This window comes from Crocodylus siamensis, chromosome 2, assembly GCF_052110815.1.
Source record: "Crocodylus siamensis isolate JL-2025a chromosome 2, ASM5211081v1, whole genome shotgun sequence".
NCBI lineage: Eukaryota > Metazoa > Chordata > Crocodylia > Crocodylidae > Crocodylus > Crocodylus siamensis.
The window spans coordinates 170,111,201-170,131,410 of NC_143396.1; the positions used below are offsets into that span (position 1 = coordinate 170,111,201).

The window sequence follows — 20,210 nt, forward strand, 5'->3', positions numbered from 1 at the left end:
GGCACAGACCCATGCTGGCAGTCCCCAGAGCCAGTAGCAGCAGGACAGTTGTTTAGAGAGGCCCCAGCAGCTTGTTCCATAGGGGTCACTTCTAATTGTTCCCACTGCACCAAGGTCACAGCCTAGGTCTGGCTGTGCCAGGCACTGCACAAACAACCCTGCACCCCTGCCAAGGATCAGGGGCTGTGTCTGGCTGGTTTGGTTGTAGGTGGGGGAGGGAGTAACATCTTACAGCCTCCTTGTGCTTAGAGTCCCCTCTCCTCTTTCCCTCCCACCCCCACTCCTTTGCTCCTATCCACCTCTCATCTAGCCCTGGGGCAGGGAGGGAGGAGCTTTGCTGTGGGCTGCAATCTGTTGCTTTGCTGGCTTACTTAACCCTCTGCTGCCTGGGCTGCAAACAGCCGGGGCAAGACCAACTTTCCAGCTCTGCACTGCTGTGGGGCCCAGGCAGCACCTGTGTTTCCCCTAGCCTGGGATGGAGGGAGGGTGAGACAAGTTGGGGCAGGAGCATGCAGCCTTGCCAGGGTGCCTGGGGGCTGGCACTGACCGGCTGCAGCTGGGCTGGGGAATCCCCCCAGCCCTCCCTGGGCAGCAGGTTCATGCATGCTTAGGAATCCACACACCTTGTCTGCCTGGCTGGCTGCTTGTGTGCAGCGGCCCAGTCTTGGGAAGTGGGGGAAAGGTGATCTGTCCCCTTCAAGGGGCCCTGCTACACATTCAAATGAGAGCTGGCAAGAAACCAACTGTAGAGTTGGTACACATTTTCGAGCAGTAACTTCATAGCTGGCTGGCTTTTTTCATGAAGGCACAGTCATTTTTTTTATGGTGTGATGATTACTTTGCAGGTGTGGCCAGGCTAAATTTATTGCACTCACTAGTCACTTGCTGTCATATATGTAACGTGTAGCAGACATGTCTGTCTGCCTTATTTTCAAGCAGCTGAGATGGGGTGGAAGGGGAGTGGAGTTGGAGCTGGTGTGGGTTACGGGACAGAAGGAAGCAGGAGTGCTGTCCCCTCATCTGTCTGTCTGTCCCTCTGTGGCTTCTGCTGTTTCTCTCCCCTCCTGTCTTCCCCTCTTCCCCCACCCTCCTGGGCCTGGTGCTTCCATCCCTTTGCTTCTTCCAGCCCTTTTCGGCTAGGATCCTGATCAGGCTCACCCAGCTGTTGGTGTCCACAGCCTAGATGCTACTCCAGGAGGTTTGCATGCCAGGTCTCCACACTTTAACATAGGCGACTCATTGGATTCGCCCTTAGGAATTTTGGACAGCATCAAATACAGACTGAGCTCTGTGTTGCACATTGAGGATTTGTGAATTAATCTGAATGCAATCATTGCAATGGTGGCTAATTCAACTTCAACCCAGCATTTGCCAGCAGCTGGACTGCACCTGTATTGGTGCCAGTCATAGAATCATAGAAAATGAGGATTGGAAGGGATCTCAGGCGGTCATCTAGCCCAACGCCCTGCTCAAAGCAGGACCATCCCCAACTAGATCATCCCAGCCCAGGCTTTGTCTTGCTGGGTCTTTAAAACCTCTAAGGATGGAGAGTTTGGGTAACCTGTTCCAGTGCTTTAGTACCCAGGTCTGTTGGGAGGGCAGCTTTTTCTCTCTGTCCCTGGCTGATTTCCACCCCCCAGTCACTGATCCCATCTTCTGCCCAGTCCTGCAAGCATGGCCAGCCCTGTTCAGCAGTCACCAGTGCGATTGCATTGGTAGGAGCATTACCAGCAGGTCAAGGGAAGTGATTATTCCTCTCTCTTCTGCACTGGTAAGGCCACATCTGGAGTACTGTGTCCAGTTTTGGGCCCCTCATTACAGAAGGATGTGGACAAATTGGATGGAGTCCAGTGGTGGGCAAGGAAAATGGTGAGGGGGGATGACCTATGAGGAGCGGGTAAAGAAACTGGACTTATTTAGCCTGGAGAAGAGAAGACTGAGGGGGGATTTAATAGCAGCTTTCAACTACCTGAAGCAGGGTTGGAAAGAGCATGGAGCCAGACTGGTCTGACAGAACAAGGAGCGATGGTCTCAAGTTGCAGCAAGGGAAGTTTAGGTTAGATACTAGGAAGAACTTTCCCACTGGGAGGGTAGTAAAACACTGCAGCAGGTCACCCAGAGAGGTGGTGGAAGCTCCATCCTTGGAGGTTTTTAAGACCTGGGAGCCTTGGCTGGGATGATCTAGTTGGGGATGGTCCTTGCTTTGAGCAGGCGGTTGGACAGGAGGACCTCCTGAGATCCCTTCAGCCCCCATTTTCTACGGTTGTGTGACTGCGCTGCCAGCTCGGATCCCAGCCAGCCCCCGCCCTCGCGGGAGCCAGGGGAGTTTAGGACCTGGCGCGGGCTGGCAGGCAGGCTAGCAGCCCATGTGCTCCCTGTCCCCTCCCTCCTCCCTCCCCAGCCTCTATTGTCTGGCAGGAGCAGCCCGCAGCCAGCGGCAGAGGGGCCGGCGCTATGCTGCCAGGCAGCGGCATCTGAGCGCCGGGCCAGCCGCCCCCGCGCCAGGGGCACAGGGATGGGCTTCCAGGGCAGTGCCCCTTGCCTCTGGCTTGTCCTGCTGGCGGCAGTGGCCCTGGAGACAGCGAGAGGTGAGTACCGGTCGGGGGGAGGGTGGGGGAAGGCTAAGACATGCAGTTGGTATCCCTGTGCTTGCTGCCGCCCACTGCCCTGGCCCCAGGGAAGCTGGTGGCCCCTGGGGCTTTGCCCACCCCCAGCATCCAGATCCGGACCCACCTGGCTGTGGTGGAGGCAGCAGGGAAGTGCTGCCCATCTGACGTACGACCCTGCTGGGACCCCCACGCACCCACTGGAGGGGCAGCAGCACCTCCTGCCATATGGCTTGCAGCCTGAGTGGACCCCATGGTGCCCACCACCCTCGCCAGGGAACCGGCAGGATCCCGTACCCCTCTGAGGTGGCTCTGAACCCAGCTGGACCCCAAAGGACCTGTGTGTTTCCCCTTCATGGCGGGGATAGCAGCAGGGACCCCCCTCGCCATAGGATCTGGTTCTGCATCCAGTTGGACCTCTGTGCCTCCACCTCCCTGGGAGCCAGTTAAAATCCCCTTGTCCCTCCCATCCGGCTTTGAATCCGATCGGACCCGGACAGACCCTGGATCTCCCTGCCAGGCAGCAGAGGAGTGAGCACGGACCAGTGACCCTCGTCCCACTGGTCTGGTTCTGAAGCCATCGGGCTCTGTAGAATCCTCCTTTCTTCCCCACCCCCAACCAGCAGGGATCCCCCATTCCTCTGAACCAGCTCTGAACCTCTTCAGAGCCTGCAGGATCCATGAACTATCCACCAGTGCGTGGAGACCAGTGTAGACCCCGCAGGGATTTCCCAGCATCACCCCCTGCTCCCACCCAGCTGGATTCTGCAGGACCTGTGTTCTCTCTTCTGATATCTGTAGGAGCCAAGTGGACACCTCCACCCCAGGTTCCCTGTGGTCCAGCCTAAAGCCAGCAGGACCCCCCCTGCCTGTATCTATAGGCCTCAGGAGTTCTTCCATCTCTCACAACCTGGTTCTCACGCATTTGTGAGCCACCTCCATGTCCCCCCTGCCAGAAGCATGGCCAAGCCCTGGTAGCAGTGGACACCCACCCCATCCTCTTTCAAGGAAGCCAGGGACTCCCCCCAGGGTATCAGAGTCCTCATATTGTCAGTGGGTTCCAGTCCTGTCTGGTGGCCTGGCCAGGATCTGCCCTCAGGGCAAGACTCTGTAAATGCAGCTCTCTTATAGCAACTGCCCCTCAGCTTGGCCAGGCTTCCCCCAGCCCTGCATGTCCCCCTTATGGAGGCCCCCCCCATTTCCAAGGAGACAAAAAGGAGGCATCTCCTCTCCACTGTGCAATCAACCCTGCAGCGAGGTCCCTGAGTATCACTTTCCCTGCTGGGGCTGTGCAAGGTCATTGGACCCGGTCGATTCTGGGATGCAGTGTCAGTGGATTCCCCAACCCCAGATGCCTGAGGGTCTATTTCTTCCCACCCATGTCACACACTCAAGGCAGTTCTTGAGGTCCCTGGGCACTGGGGGGCGCTGAGGGACATGGTTGTGATGATACAGAATGAGCCATTTTGGGGAGGGGGAGCAGCTTGGGGCCAACAGCCACAGGATCATGATGGGTTAGAGAATCAGAGCTTTTCAGGAGCACACTGGGAAGAGCATACCTCAGGAGCAAGAAGGATCCTAGGGCTTTGCAGGAAGAGTGGGGGCTCTAAAAGTGGGGAAGGGTCCCAGATCATCAGGAGGGAAAGTGGGAAGCAGAACTGAGGGTACTGGGGAGCTACACTCAGGTTTCAGGCTGAGGAGGCGAAACGGATGAGAGGGCAAAGCAATTAGGAGGCCAATGGAGTGGGAAAGGGCAGGGTGCAGAGGTCACATGCTAGGGGAGACAATAGCAGGCTTGTAAAGAAACCCACCTGTTTCCTCCCACCCACATGCACACACTCCCACCCCGGACTCTGGGAGCAGAGAGCAATGGGGGAAGGGAGGGATGTCATGGTATCTCTCCACCATCTGCTCCCTCCCCAGGGGGAAGTGGCCAGGACAGGCATGATGAGAGAGATGACAGCAGGGAGCAAGCAGTGTTTAAGGGGCCTGTTGCTTGGGGTTGGGGGTTCTCTCATTGGGGGTGGGCTGATGGCTGAGGAGGACCGAGGCTTTGTGATCCCCAGCTTCCTGCCTGGATGCAGCTGGCTGAGAGAGGGAGCCTTGATGGAGCATCTTGCTGCTGTGGGTGCCCATGGGTGCTAGCTGCCTGGACCCCTAGTTGGCCACCCTCTTGGCTGACACACTGGGGACCTCCCAAGCTAAAGCTTGGGCTGTGACTGACTCATACCCATTGCAGAGCAGGCACTGAGGAGGGTTCCACTTGTGCTGGCCAGTGGATCTCACACACATAGTGACAGGACTTGAAATCTGGATCTGGCCCCAGCTAGCCCAGAGAGTAAGCTACAGAGGCACCAGACTGGAATACACTAGGGTCTCCAGCCCAGACCCCCAGCAAGCAGGGTTTACTACTCTGTTCTGGGTCTCAAGGATCAAACTCAGAGCTCCAGTTCGGTACTGCTGCCTCCTACCTCATGCATAAGGGATCCCGTCAGGCTGGGCCAGCCCCCTGTACAGTGAGGCCCCCTCAAAAAATCAGTGTCTTGCATCCCCTCAGTCAATCAGGTTGTGGCAGCCTTATGCATCCTTTCCTGGGGCATCATGGGACTGGAGCAGACGTCAACCATTTCATGGCAAGGAGTGGGCTAAAGAGCAAGGGTGGTCCTGATTATAATGCCTGGAGACTGTGGGTGGCTAGGGCCCCTGCCTGGCACCCTAGCAGAGGGATCCATGGGGAAGAGAAACCAGAACCCACTGAAAAATTAGCCTTGGAGAGTCGATTCTGTTTGACACCCTAGTAAAGGAGATCTCTAGTGGTGGTAGTAGCAGTGGCTGCCTTCCTGGCATCCTCTGCTGAACTGCCAGGACCCCTGTGCTGGATTGTGTGGCAGCATTACCAGGGTCCCCCGGCACATACAGACCCTTCTGTCTGGATGGATGCTTCCCTTGCCACAGACTCCCTTGTACAGGAGATGGGAATTGCAGTTTCCCAAGTCAAAGCATCCTATTCCTTAACAATGGTAGCCCAATCCTTCAGTCTGCCCCCATCTCACCCCACCCACTGGAGGCAGCACTGTCACTGTTTCTCAGCAGACTTGGACAAACATCAGTGCATCCAAGACAAGTCACCTGTGAATTCTCCAAAAGCTAGAGACGACCTTATCTTTTTATGTAACACATGCAGCCCGTAGGAGCTGAAGGCACTGCCCCAGGAGCAATTCCTGCTGGCCCCTGGCTAAGAACATTTTCAAGCCTCTGAACCCCTGACATCTTTTGTGTTGACAATAAAGATCACTCAGTGCCACTGCTGCCGCCGCTAAATGCAGTCTCTTCCCAAGCAAAAATCACATTCCTAGTCAACTCTGATTGTGAGCAGAGATCAAACCATTTCCAATAACATGTTCAAAACAGGTTGGGTAATTTTTTTTAATAAGCTCTGTAAAAACCTGGGAAATTCAGGTGTCAAGCTAAAAGCAAAAGCCTTTTTCTTAACATTAAAATTAATTTGTTTCCAGTGCCTCTAGAACAGCTGGCCAAAACAATGTCAAATACCATAACGCCATCTTCAATATTGTGTGATGAATAGCATTTAGTGTAGAGCCGGGAGAAATACATTTAAACCACTACTTTCATGAACAGTATTTAAATTGTTTTAATTTCCTTTCATTATTCAAACCATAATGTTTTAATTGAAATTGGCATCAACATTTTCCTTTTATCAAAATTCGAGTAAAGCAAAAAACATCTCAGTGATGTTAAATGCATAGAATATTTTTTGTAAAAAGAAAAAAGCCCCCCAAAATTGGTTCTTTGAAAGAATTTTCCTTCTGATGACATTTTTGGTTTAGTTCCTACACGCCCCCTACACCTTCTACTGTTTATTATTTATTATTTTACTGCAATCAGCTCAGGAAGCACAGATTCCTCTCCTGTTCCTTCTCCTTCCCACCCCCTCCTGCCCATGTGCTAGGTACTGTACAAGTGCAGTACAAAAGGTCAGGGCCTGACCAAACAGCTGATAATCCATGCAGGTTTATTTGTGTTAGATGTTAAAGATCAGAGTATCTTTTGACTGTGTACATCCTCTCTTTCCCGATTATTCTGTTTTACCCTCTTGTCTTTCACAATGTCCAAGTTCTCTTGCACTTCCAGGTATCTGTATAAACACTGGGAAGACACAGGCTGATTTGTTTATGTAAAGCAAAGGCAGAAAAATAAGTATCTTAAACATAGCCCTTCTAGCCTTTGGATCTAATCACAAAGCAGCCCAGGCAATATAGGTAGCTCCTAGATACATTGCTTGGGAACCACTGTGTTCATACCCTGAGCAGTGAAGGGCTGTCCCTGGCTCAGAAAACTGAGAAACAGAAAAAGCAGGAGCAAAGGAAGGACTTTGAAAACAGGGCACGACAATACAGAGAGGAGTGAAGACTGGAAATGTCAAGAGCACAAATATGTGGCATGCTGGGTACTTTGGGGAATCTTTTTCCCCCTTATCTGGGCACCAAGTTGGAAAATTAGCTTTCTGGAAAATCTGACCTTAAATGCAGGTGTTGAAATTTTTGGAAATCTAGCCCCTAAGTGACTTGCCTAAAGTCTTTGAAAATGAAATGACAGCAATACGATTGCTATTGCACTAATTTGCTCATCTTCCTCCGCTCATATGAGAAGTCAATGAGGTTGGGTCCACAGGGATTGAGCCCAGAGTGAATTTAGGGTTTTTTGTGGCCTTTAAAAGATGTCATCTGGTGGTCAGAGGCTAGAGCTGTGTCTGGAGTTGCTTCCTCTGCCTGAGTCACACCCTGCCAGATTTCTGTGGTTTGACATTTGCATTTTTTTCCTTTTTTTTCCCCTTCCCTCTCCCCATGGGAAAGATCAACACACGCAGCAGAGGAAACTGGTGCTGCTGAAAGAACTGCTAGCACAGTATCTGGTTACCTGGCTCTGGTCTCTGCCCCTCTAGTATGAAGAGCAGCTAAACTTAAATCTCTGGAAACCAGGAAATACAGAGTACCTCCACAATTCAGCTTCAGCTCTGCCCCACTGAGCTGGTAGTATCCAGTGGGAGTGGATTAAGAAAGGTGATGTCATAAGACTAATGTAGTATTATACATACTATCCCCAAAGTGCCCCAGATGCACATGAGGACAAACTTTGGCAAAAAGAAAAATAACCTTTTCTTTCTAATCCACCATCTAGTTGGTCATCTTGGGTCTTAGGTGACATAACACTATCAGGCAAGACATGCTCATGGGGAATATTCATACCAACAGTGTCTCTTTAACAGGGACCATTCAGAATGGATGCTGCCTCTCCCATAGTGTACTACAGTTAAATTTTCTGAATGGGCAGAAGGTTGGGCCCCTCAGAGCTCCACAATGGAATGACGGGAATTCTGGTCTCCCCGGGCAACCCCAGGGCGACTGGATCTCAAACCAGGCTGTCCAGGCTCAGCTGCCGGTTTAGCCTGAAGAAGTTCTGAGATGGATCTGGGCAAGAACAGGGTTGTTACTGCTGGGAAACTGATAACATCAGCTTTGGAGCTTCCTGCTGGTTAAACTAAGCAAGGTGGATCTTCTCTGTTCTTTGGATGGGAGACCACCAAGCAAGAGCCTGGTGCTGGGGAAGAGTGATGCTGGAGGTCCACCTGAGTCTCTGCTGCTCAGTGCTGGCTGTTGTAAGTGATAAAGGGAGAGAGGTGTGATAGCCTGGCGAGATGTCAGTAAAACTCCCTGGCTGCTCTTTGCAGTGCAACAGGCCTTCCAACAGTTAGTCAGCAAGTTTTAAATGATAGTGCTTAAGCCAGTGGTTTCCATGGACCCCTGTCCGCAGACTATGTGTAAGGGGTCCACAAAAGATGACTATGATGAGTCAAAAGTATGTGAATACCCACACTTACAATTCAAAGGGATCTGCACCTCCATTCAAAATTACAAAGGGATCTGCATTTGAAAATTTTTAGGGATCCATAAATGAAAAAAAGGTTGAAAACCACTGGTTTAAGCATAAACTTTTTACCTCTCAAGCTGAGGGAGTAACTTTATGACTGGGCAGGAGTAGTAGGCTCTTATCCTGTATTTGGACAAGGGGGCACTTTACGTATGTTTTGCCTACATCCTTGTTAATTTCCACCTAACTCAGCGTCCCTAAAGCTTTCGCATCCCATTCCAATTGCATGCGTTGGCTCGGAGTCATAATCCATAGACTGGCATTAAGAGAAGATTAATCTTTAGCAAAAGCAGCAAATGCCTGTGTGTTTGGGCTTGGCAGCTGTTTAACAGCTTGCAGCAACACTCCACATGTTTTCAGGGCGGGAAGTGGAAGGGTTTGCCATGGCCAGTCAGAATTGCTGGGGGAGGGGAATACTGGAAGTCTATCTGTTTATCTATCTATCTATTGACAGATAGATAGATAGATACACACACTCTCTCTCTCTCTCTCTCACACACACCACACACACACACAACAATCTGCTTTGCCTCCCTGAATATAGGAAAGGGTTAATTCTATGGGACAGAGAAGTACCTAAAATCAAGGCACATTATTAGCAAGGGAGGCTGTTAGGGCATTAAGCAGCAGAGTTCAAATCCCTCCAGAGGTGAATTGCTTAATGCTTCCGTGCCTCAGTTTCCCATCTTTATACTGTGGGTAGTAACACTGTGCCTCTCCAGTGTCTGACACCAGGGGTTTTTTATCTCAGTTCAGGCTACTACAGACTGGAGTACTACAAATAGCTCCCTTTCCTCTGTTAAGAGGTCACCCAAATCACTGGGGAAGCCATTCTTTTCTCCACTGTCTTTCCATACCCTGGTGGGAAGCCTGCCCAAGTTCCTTTCAGCCACAGAAGGGGTTGGACATAGGGAGGTGAGGGCTCTGTGCGTGTTGGAGAATGGATGTATCCCATATCAATGGACCTGGTCCTTCCTTTCTCTGCAGTGAATGGAGACTCTGACCCCCTGGACCCAGTTTACTTGCCAGCTGAGCTTGAGGTGCTAGACATGCTGGACTATTTCCGGCTGCAGCGGACAGATCGATACCTGCCAGGAAATGTCTCCCTGGGCTACCGCTCAGAGACCTACCTCCTCCTTCATCACCAGCCCACAGCACAGCCTGTCATCCAGGCCACCTACCTACCCTTCACTGCTCGACAGGTAACGCTGCCGGTCCAGCCACGGGGAGGAGTCTCCACTCTACATGAGCTTGGAGATGTTTCTATGCCCTGCACTGCCCCCTAATGTGGGGGGAGCCGCATATTTTCTGGGCTCAGCTTGCCTTTCCCTTTGCAGGTGGCACCCGTGAATGATCCCCACCAGAGGGACAGTCCCACCGCCTGGAATGTCAGAGCTGTGTCCATTGAGGGCTCAGTGTCCCCATCTGAGCCATATGCTAGGGTCCTTTTCCATCTCAAGGGTCAGGACTGGCTCACCAGGCGGCAGGACCTGCCCTGTGTCTGGCTACACGCCTACCATCATATGCGGGTAGTGCATGGAGCCTGCCACCTCCAGGTCAGTGTGCCAACTGTTCTCAACCTTGCCTGCTCTTCTAGGCTGTGAGGTCATCAGCGTCTGGAGGTGGGGGTGTGGTATGCAGGACCTTCAGACCTTCCCCCCAAAGATTGCTTCACTGAGGCTCTTCCTAGGTCAAGATTGGGTCACTGTGGGTAGACTGAAAGTTGCTGTCCTCCAAATCATGGGGAGAGGGGCTGGACAGTTGGGCTCTAGTCCATCTGCTCTTCTTCTGAGGATGTCTTGGGGATCTAGAGGCACAAAGATGTGCTATATGTTGGAGGCAGCAGTGCCTTGAGAACTGGGGCAAGGATTGGGAGCCTCTTGAACTGCCTTAAGGATGGGCAATAAGTTATAGGGTCTGCCCTAGTAGTGGGAGTTTCGGAGGTGTTGGGGAGACTACAATGATGAGGTCTCCCCCCAGGGTTGGAGCCCAGTTCATGCCCTCTAAGCCTGTGCCCTGCTCTCCTTTGCTCAGGCACCCCTGGGAGTGTGCGTGGTGGAGCTGGAGATCCCACCACGCTGGTTTTCCTCGCCGAGCACTGCCTCACACAGCCAGCACAGACCCATGGAGCTTGCCGAGCGTGCTGAGCTGTACTACAGCCTGGTGCCCGGGGAGTGTGGTCAGGCAGGGCTTCGAGAGAAGCCCCGGCTGGGCAGCGAGATCCCCAAAGAGAGCCTGCTGTATGTGGGCTCCATGGAGCTGCGTGTGATGGACCCTCCTCGGCGCCAGGAGGTGCGGTTGGATGACAATGTATTGATCCGCGTCCCTGACATGGCACTGCGGCCAGGACAGCTCTTCACAGCCACCCTGATTCTGCAGCAGAACTTTACTGCCGACCAGCTGACCCTCAGGTGAGGCATGGGGTGAGGTCTGAGGGCAGGGAATGCCACCTGAGACAAGGGGGTGGCCCCTCTCTCCCAGCTTGCTGGGTCCCAGAGGAGCTCCAGGGGGATCCATCTCCAGTGTATGTCCCACCAGCCCCATGTGGTTTCCCTTCTGTGTTTGGAGGATGGTGGCCTCCACCTTGACCTTCAAACCAAGTTGCACCCTAATCGTGTGCTGTACTTCTCACTTATTTCAGGATCAAGTTGAAGAAAGGACTGCAGGTCCTGGCTGCTCGTCCTGCTGTCCCTGAGGCCTGGACAGCCAAGTTGGACAAGTTCAAGGGCTCCAAGCATCACACAGCTCTCGTCACGTGCCGCCAAGTGAACAATGGTCAACTAGAATGGAGGTAGGAGCTACTTGGCTCAAGTTGGGATGGGACTGGTACTCCTGTTCTGCCAGGCACCAGCCTGTTTGACTGGACACAGGGAGGTATGTGGTATTTGGGGTGCCTATTAATGCAGGCATTGGCCAGTTGGACTGATGGTAGGGAACTGTGTGATTCATAGAAAGCATAGTGTCAATGTATCTGTTGTCTCAGGATATAGCCAGCCAGAGGGCAGGCTGGGATCCCTGTGACTCACTGAATGGGTAGTAGCCATGTTTCTGTTCTCCAAGGATCTAGCCAGTCTACATGCAGCTATGATCATACCCATGGGCCCAGGGATGTGGCATTTGTTGCCATTTCTCTGAATTCTGGCCAATCAGATGGGAGGGAGGGACCCAAGGGGCTCAGCAGTGCACAGGGTTGCATCCCCATCTCCATGGATTCATAGGTGTTAGGGTCCGAAGGGACCTAAGGTCATCGCGTCCGCCCCCTGACATGGGCAGGAAAGAGCACTGGGGTCAGATGACCCCAGCAAGGTGCTTGTCCAGTCTCCTTTTCAAGAACCCCAGGGTAGGGGAGAGCACCATCATCCAGCTGGGCATAGCAGTGAGACTCCCCTGAGTCACCACAAAGCAGGACTCTGGCCACCTCCCAGTCACTGCCCCCTCCTTTTCCCCCACCTAGTGCCGCAGATTTTCCTGAGTTCCTGTACCTGGACCTGCTGGTGGAGAACGGTACAGGGGGGCTGGCATCCACGCGCCCCGTCACCTGGCAGGTGGAGTATCCCGGCCAGGACCCTGAAGCCGAGAAGGACAAGATGGTGTGGGAGATCCAGGTGTCAGAGCGAGATGTCCGGGCTCTAGTCCCACTGGTGAAGGTAAGGCCTTTTGGGTCTGTTCCCACATTCCTGGGCCACTGCCCTGAGACCTGTCTCAGTCTCTTGCCTCTCCTTTTTTAATCTCCTCAGGAGCAGGAGATCGTGAACACAGCCCCCCTGACAGGAGTTCCCCAGTCCGTGCCAGTGAAGCTGGTTGCTGTGGAGGTGGGAGGAGCTGTGTTCGAGGTTACCGAGCAGATGGGCTGTGAGTCCGCCAACAAGCAGGTCCTGCAGGTGAGAACGTAATGACAGAAGCCACCTGCCTGGCCCACTGCCTCACAGTAAGGTGCATCCTGGGGCATCCCTCCCCATTTCTATATGTGGTGCCAGAATGAGGAAGGAGCAGAGGGCACAAGGTCAGAGGTTACATGGGTGTGCTTCTTGCCCAGGTCATGTGAGGCTGGTGAGATAGGCCAGAGGCAGCCAGGGCAGAGGGGCAACTTTTTATCCAGCTTCATCTGGAAAAGCTGGGCTTCCACAGGACCCCACTCAAGCCCTCTTCACTACTTCCCAGCTCTAAAATTTTGCCTCTCTCTTCCATAGATAGCCCTGGCTCTGTGGAACACTTTAGCGCCCCATCTCTGCCACCTCTCACACCATAGCCAGATGGAGAAGCCCCCTACTTCATCCCAGTGATCCTCCCACAGCCCCTTCCCCCACCTGACTTCATGGCCAGGTACTCCTGGTCCTCTTCTGTTCTCCTTCTGCTTTGCTGCCCCTCCCTGGTCTCTTCTCTCCCTTTCCCTAGATCCATTGAGTATCCTCCATGGCCAGCAAGGGCTGGGGATGTGTTGGAGCATGGGGTGGGTAGGGGAATCCATCTGCTTCTCCAGCCCTATCTGTGTTTTGGGCTAATTGTGCTTTTTCCCGTGCACCTCCCACCCGCAGGTGACTGATGCCTGTGACTCTGTCTATGTGGGAGGCAAGGAGAGCCAAGGAGCCCATGGGGCACGTGTAGATTTCTGGTTCCGCCGGTTCCATGCCTCTGCACTCTTTACCATCTGGGTGCCACTGCTGCCACTGCGTGTTGAGCTGACTGACACCACACTGGAGCAGGTGCGCGGCTGGAGACTGCCCAGCGCCACCTCAGACAGGTCAGTCCTATCAGCTCTCCAGGGACTAGGCTCCTGGCTCAGCAGTAAGTGGAAGCATGGGGAACAGACCGGGCCTTGTTCATGGGGAAGGTGCCAGGGCTGTGGTGTAGGAATGGCAGTGGGGGTGAAAGAGGAGGAAAAGCAGGGTAGACCTGGGTGTGTAAGGAAAAGGAGGGTGGAGCTGGGAGTGTGATGAGAACTAGGGTGGTTTGTGAGGAAAGGAGGTAGAGAGAGTAGGAAGGGCCTGGTGTGTGAGGCCTATTGCACAGGGATGTATCAGGGTCCTCATGTGAGGAAAGCAGGGTAGTGTGTCCACCAAGACCTGGTGTGGGAAGGCACTAGAGCCTGGTTTGGGAAGAGGGCACTCAGCTGAGACTCCATCGTATGCTCTGAAGTGCTCTGATAACCAGGGTGATGAGCCCACCCAACAAGCAGTTTTTGAAATGATCAGAGGAGGGTGCAGGGAAGATCTCCCCTTGGAATGGTGAGGAGAGAGGCTGGGAGGCAGGGGGTGGAAAGCCAGCCATCTGAGGAGAGATGTACAGAACTGGGTATGGGTAGCTTGGAGAAAAGGAGATGAAGGAGGGACACGATAGCACGTTCCAAATATTTGAAAGGTTGCTGTGCAGAAGAAGGAGAACAATTGTTCTTGCTAGCCACAGAGAGTGGGACACAAAAGCATTGGGTTTAAATGTCAGCAAGGCAGAGTTCAGTTAAATCGCAGGAGATGCTTCTCAGCTGTAGGAGCAGTAGGACTATGGAACAAGCTGCCTTGAGACTTCGGTAACTCCTTCACTGGAGGTTTCCAAGAAGAAGCACTTGTCCGGGAGTGTTTAAAAACAGCGCATCCTGCTTTTGTGCCAGGACACTTTGGGATGGAGGCTTCGCAGGAGGGAGTTGTCCTAGAATATGGAGGCAGGAGGCCAGGCCCATGTCAGTGGAGCCTCCCAAGGTGGAGTCCTGGCATCTGTGGTGCAGTGAGGGAGGGATGAGCTGGCTCCCAGGCTTTCCCCTGTTGGCTAAGGGCAGGTTTCTGTGGCTGGACTCTTTCTGCTGAGCCCTCTGACCCTCATGAAGCACATCTCTCTTCAGCCCAGCAGAACCTGAGGAGCCTGGGGAGGATGTGGAGAAGAGGGTTCGCAGCTGCCGCCTCCAGTACCAGCGTGCCGCTGTCCGCTTCCTGGCGCATTTCGTGGCTCACCCATTGGACGGCAGTCGGCACCTGACCTACATGCCCAGCTCTGACTGGCTCCTGGATGTTTCCCACCTGGTCGGGGGACGGGCCCGGGTGCAGGACCCCCGCGTGGCCACACTGGAGGGTGGGAGTGTGGTGGTCGGCCGAGAGCCAGGGGTGACATCTGTAGAGGTAGGGGTACAGGTGGGGCTGGGCAGAGGGTGATGGGTGCTTGAGACTGGGGGTGGGGATGAGAGTGAGGGGGAAGTAGAAAGGTGGGAAGGGGAGGGAGGGAGGGGGGATGGTGAAAGGAGGTGCAGAGGCTGGTGGGGAAGGGGGGTGGGAATGAAAGAGGAAGAGGAGAATGGGTATGTGAGTGAGGGGACGGGCAGGAGATATTTGGGGGAGGTACAGGGGGTTATGGGTTGAGGGGGACAGGGAAGGCGATGGTGAGGGTGAGCAAAGGGTTATTTGTGGAGTTGGAGTCCTTGGGGTCTTTTCTGTCAAGTACCTGTGTCTCTCCCCCTGGCATAGGTACGCTCCCCTGTCTCAGATTCCATTCTGGGTGAGCAGACACTGGTGGTGTCAGATGAGAAGGTGTCTGTGGTGGAGCTGCGGGCCCAGCTGGTTTCTGGCCTCTCGCTGGCACTGAGCACAGAGCCAGGACATCCTAATATCCTCACTGCCACCTGCCAGGCACTGACTACCCTGCACTCCCCCAAGCAGGTAAAGGGGGCTCTGTAGATAATTATGGGGGCAGGCAGTGCTGCACCATGGGGCTGGGACAGCCCAGAGCTAGATTGGGCCTGGGCAGACTGAATTGGGGGTTGAACATGACTGGCTGAGCCAGGCCACGGCTGCTGCTTTCCTGGGGCTTGGTTCCCGTAATACAGTCAGGGCCTCCCAGCCGTAACCAGCCACAGAAGACTCAAGCACCTGGCAGGACCTGGTGCCCATGGGACTGTGCCTCCCACACACCATCTGTGCACAGTGGTGGGAGTGACCCAAGGCGGGGGGGATTCAAGGCCATGCTCCTTGCCTGCTGGTTTTGCCCTTTGCAGGAGGCCAAGGGGAGTCAGAAGGCAGCTCACACCCTCCCACTCAGAGGAGGGTGCAGCAACATCGGGCTCACTAGCATTTCTTCTCCTCCCTCCATCCTGGCCCTGCCGTGTCCCTCCCTGTAGGAAGCAGCACTCAGTGTCTGGCTGGAGTTCTCCGATCACACCCTGGCACCCTTGGAGCTGTACAGCTGGCATGATGTGGTGCTCTCGGTCTCTTCCCTGGACCCCAGCGTGGCCACAGTGCGGCTGGCTGAGGAGCAGATTCGCCCAGCCATCGTTGCTGAGGGGCCAGGCCATGGGCCTCTCCTGCAGTTGGGCCTACATACCCCAGACTCCTGCCGCAAGGGCAAACACAAGGCCCCACTGGCGTCTGGTACTGCCTGGCTGGAGGTGGGCATTGCTCGGCATCTCCCAACAGCGGGTAGTCCGCGCCTCCATGATCCCCACCCTCACGCGGAGTCACCCTTCCAGCGTGCAGAGGGGGCCATGTCAGGGGAGGCGGTTACAGTGGCCACGGAGACTGTGGTGGGACCACGGAAGCGGGACCCAGCCGGTGTGGGGCCAGTGTTAACCAAGTTCCAGGGGCACGGGGCCGGCTCCTCCGAGGAGGACAGCCCAGGGGGAGAAGGGGAGGAAGACGAGGAAGAGGAGGATGAGATGGTGAAGGCCCCCGAGCGGGTGACGGACCTGGAGATTGGCATGTATGTTCTCCTGGGTGTCTTCTGCCTGGCCATCTTCATCTTCCTCGTCAACTGCGTCTTCTTTGTGCTGCGCTACCAGCGCAAGGAGCCTCCTGATGCTGGGCTGGGGCCAGTCTCTACCAATCAGCAACCCCACAATTGGGTGTGGCTGGGCACTGACCAAGAGGAACTGGGCCGGCAACTGGACCGCCGCATCCAGCACTCAGAGCCTAGCTCTGAGCCAGCACCTGACCCTTCTGCTCCCCCTGCCAAGGATGGCGGGTGCTGCTGCTGTGGGACACCCCCAGGCACAGAGGTGGGCACTGGGGAGACCCCAGCTCCTGAGGTGGCAGGACCTGACATCACTGTTCCCACAAGCACCTTCCTCCCCACGGCTCCTGGGAGCCCAGTTCCCACCAGCACCTTGTCCCGGAAGGAGGCATCTGCGTCGGGGGGCAGGCGCAAGCGGGTGGAGTTTGTGACCTTTGCCACACCCCGTGCCCCTGAGGACACAGCCTCTCCCCCGCCTGCCCCTGTCCCTGCCCCTGCCTCCAATGTCCAGTCTATCCTGGTGGCAAGTGAGGATGACATTCGCTGGGTCTGTGAGGACATGGGGCTGCGGGACCCTGATGCGCTGAGAAGCTACATGGAGAGGATTCGGGGCAGCTCCTGATCTCTGGGCTTCTGTGCCCAGCTGGCACCAAGCCAGGCAAACCAATAAGGGACCAACCCTCACACTCCTCTGTTGCTCTCCAGGGGGTAAGCCCAATGGCATCCTTCCCCATCATTTCTCAGGGGAGGACTCAGCCCATAGGGACCAAACCTACCCCCTCCCTGATCAGTGTTAGGGGAGAGCCCTACCTGCTGGCATCTCTAATAGGAAGTGCTCTCCCCTTGAGGGACTGTCCCTAGGTCCTGAGGAGGGCTCTGCCTTCAAGGACTGACTCCTAGGTTCTGTCCTAAGGATCTCCCCAGTCAGCTTCCATTATGATCCAAGCACTGGTACCATCTCAGTATAGGGAGTTCTGCCTCCACAGGATTGAACCCAGGTGCCCTGATCATCCTCTGAGGGATGCTTTCCTCAGTGGAGCCTGAGCTCAGGCTGCATTCTGCTCCACAGCAGACATGGGAGGGGAAGGAGGGGAGTTGTGCCTGGGTTCCCTTATTGCTCTTGCTCCCATTGCGACTTTGTGTTCATTGTGATGGTTGTGATGGCACATGTCCTTCCGTGTGACCTGGCCCCGAGGATGCCCCTTCTTTCCATGGTAGGTGAGGATGGGGACTTCCAGGGCCACCGGCCAGTCCCTTTCATCCCTGGCTGCATGTTCATTTTGTACGATCTCTGGCATTTTATACCTGTAGCGTTGGGAGGCTGCCACAACGGGTCCTTAATTTATGGAAGATTTTTTGATTCTTACATTGTTACAAAAATAAAATATTAAAGATGAAAAAAAAAACCAACAAAAAACAAAACAAAGCAGCCCACCTAGTGTGTTGGTGTTTGTGTTTTTGGCTTCTATCATTGGGGTCAGCCTTGTGCTCACAATGCCTTTTATGGGGAGGGCAGAACCGAGGGATCCCCCTTGTTCTCAGCTGTACAGCAGTGCAGGATTCCAGTTTCTAGGACTCACTTTGAGGCCCCAGGGATCTTAGTCCCATTGGGTTGAGAAGTGGAAGAGAATTATTTTAGATGATGACCTGACTATTGTAGGATGAACAGAAGATATGGTACAAAGGACAGCTGCAGACAGGAAGAAGGCAGTGGGAAGAATAAAGTCACATACATGGCTGTACACCAACCTGATGGTCTTGGGCAGTCTCATCTAGGAACCAATTACCATGGATATAAGGCAAGGTAGAGGTGCACCATATATAGACGGACTCTAAATCAGTTTATAAAATCCACCTCTACCTTGCCTTCTGCCTGATTTCAGGCTAACAGCTTACTACCTCTCAGTCCAAGATATCAAGAAATTAGGTGATTTAAGTACCAAGAGCATTAATAGTTGATAATGTTTTGGCAAAAGAATTTGTCTGCAGACAACTAACGAGGAAGACAGCTTCAAATATTAGAGCTAAGGTCAGAGGTCTGTCCCAGCCTCAGTGACCCAGTCTAACATGCTATAAATTGTAACAAAGTAGATTTAGTTGAGATCTTGGGGGAAAAAAATGTCCTTGCTGTTAAAACAGGTAGTGGGATATACTACTGCCCAAGGAAGCTATCAAATCTTATTTTCCCGGGTGAGGGGGAGGAATTAAAAAGGTGGCAATTTAGGAACAGAACTTTTACAGTCGTTCAGGGGTTTGGACCAGATGATACTTGAGGTCTTTCCAATCCTGTGAGTCTGTGTTTTAAGGCATGCACAAGGAGTAATGTGATACTGTGTCCAGCCACCTCACTGATTCTCCAGTTGGCACGATAAAGTCAACTGGGCCTTCAGCATGAGTACAGTCAGGGTCTTGAACTCATGCCTCAGAAGCTACAGTATGACATAAGGCTTATTGTTTCATATGGGCCCCTTTTCAGCAGGCAGAAATACAATTAAATGCTTTTGAAATTAAAGGACCCTGTTCTGAGGCCAGTGAGTGAGCATGATATAAGGAACATCAGATCTAATAAGGAACTGCAGGGGGCTGGAGGGTAAACATCAAACAGGACCTAGGAGCTTTTTGTGTGAATTTCTAGCAATTGGAGAAATACAGCTCCATAAAAAGAAATGGGGGCAAACTGTAAGAGAGGCCAAAGGTGTAGAGATGGGAGATAGCAGTAATTTACACTGGAAAAAGGAACCATAAGAGAGAAAGATGGGGCTGCTGAGAATATTTCCTGCACTAAGGGGCTATGCCAGTGGGGGAAGAACTGGCACGATGGCTCTGCTCCTCTCTCTCCAGGAAGGTGAGTAGACTGGGTGAATGTGGGGATTGCATCTAAGATAGCTATTCTCTTCTCAGGAGATTCGACGAGCAGAGCGTGTATTACACCAGCCTGGGGATTGCTTTAGCTCACACCAAGTCTAGGCAGAGCCTGGAATTGCCCAGGCCAGCTCCTTATAGGGGAGTGGATGTCCCTAAGGAATAAGGAAGGGGTTTCCCTGGGTACAAGCAGGAGAAGATTTGGGGCAGGAGTATCCAGGAAAGCAATTACTGAGCTCAGGTCCTGTATGTATCTGTAGCCAATCCAGTCTATCCCCACTCTGTGATCACCCTGTGAGATTTCAACAGTTTTTTTCTAAAGGGAAAAGCCTCCTTAGCCTATGCAGAGCCACCCTGATATCCTGGCCTCCACCCATCTCTGTGCCCTCAGACAGTTCACACTGCCAAGAAGCAGTGGAGCAGCTCCCAGTGGGGCCTCTCTGGGTTTCCTGAGAGCTCCCTTGTGCAGAAAGTATTTCTGCCATGAGGCTGAACATTTCTTTTCCTCATAAGAACAGTTAGCTAAGCAGAGCAGACAGAATATCCCAGGCTGGTTCACAAGTGGGGCCACTACCAAGCCTGGCTCTGCTCTAAGGCTGACTGAAAGGGACACTTCTACTTTTCAAGTCTCATTTAAATCACTCTGACACCTCAGGAGACTGACAGAATATGGACCATGTATTTATTGTTTCCAGTACTCGGGGCTTTTTTTCCTGGCACTACTCTCTGCTTAGGTATAGGCATGAGAGCAAGGAGGAGGGTGGAACAGTGGTAACAACCGTAAAGTGAGTTTCCAGAGACCTGGACTCCATCCACACCTCTGACACAACTCCCTGTATGACCTTAGACCAGTGTTTCTCAACCCATGGTATGCATACCCCTGGGGGTACATGAGACATGGGCAGGGGGTACATGGGTGCTGCTTTTTGGTCTTTGCCTGCTCAGGCTGGAAATTCCAGCTGCTGCCCCTCCTGCCATGTCCGGTGTGATGGGGCTTTCACTCCTCAATGTCAGTGTGCCAGGGGATAGGGAGAGAGGCCCTGCACATACTGCTTTGCCCTGGGCCGCAGTGGAAAAAGTGGGACT

At 53.5% G+C, this 20,210-nt stretch overlaps 1 protein-coding gene across 1 annotated transcript; it reads left to right on the forward strand.

Moving 5' to 3' along the window:
• Nucleotides 1-2,385: 2,385 nt before the first annotated feature.
• TMEM132A (transmembrane protein 132A) lies at nucleotides 2,386-17,696 on the forward strand. Its single transcript, XM_090032223.1, has 11 exons — nucleotides 2,386-2,588; nucleotides 9,543-9,757; nucleotides 9,893-10,111; nucleotides 10,590-10,966; nucleotides 11,197-11,346; nucleotides 12,010-12,202; nucleotides 12,293-12,436; nucleotides 13,091-13,296; nucleotides 14,389-14,662; nucleotides 15,005-15,196; nucleotides 15,655-17,696. The coding sequence occupies exons 1-11, from the start codon at nucleotides 2,516-2,518 to the stop codon at nucleotides 16,882-16,884; spliced, it is 3,273 nt and encodes a 1,090-aa protein (XP_089888349.1). The 5' UTR covers nucleotides 2,386-2,515; the 3' UTR covers nucleotides 16,885-17,696.
• Nucleotides 17,697-20,210: the final 2,514 nt, after the last annotated feature.

What these genes read in the sequence shown, in the direction of transcription:
- TMEM132A (XM_090032223.1), top strand. Translation starts at nt 2,516, where the DNA reads ATGGGCTTCCAGGGCAGTGCCCCTTGCCTCTGGCTTGTCCTGCTGGCG. An exon ending in GGCCCTGGAGACAGCGAGAG is followed by an intron (nt 2,589 to 9,542) that starts GTGAGTACCGGT and finishes CTTTCTCTGCAG; the next exon opens with TGAATGGAGACTCTGACCCC. An exon ending in CCAACAAGCAGGTCCTGCAG is followed by an intron (nt 12,437 to 13,090) that starts GTGAGAACGTAA and finishes TCCCACCCGCAG; the next exon opens with GTGACTGATGCCTGTGACTC.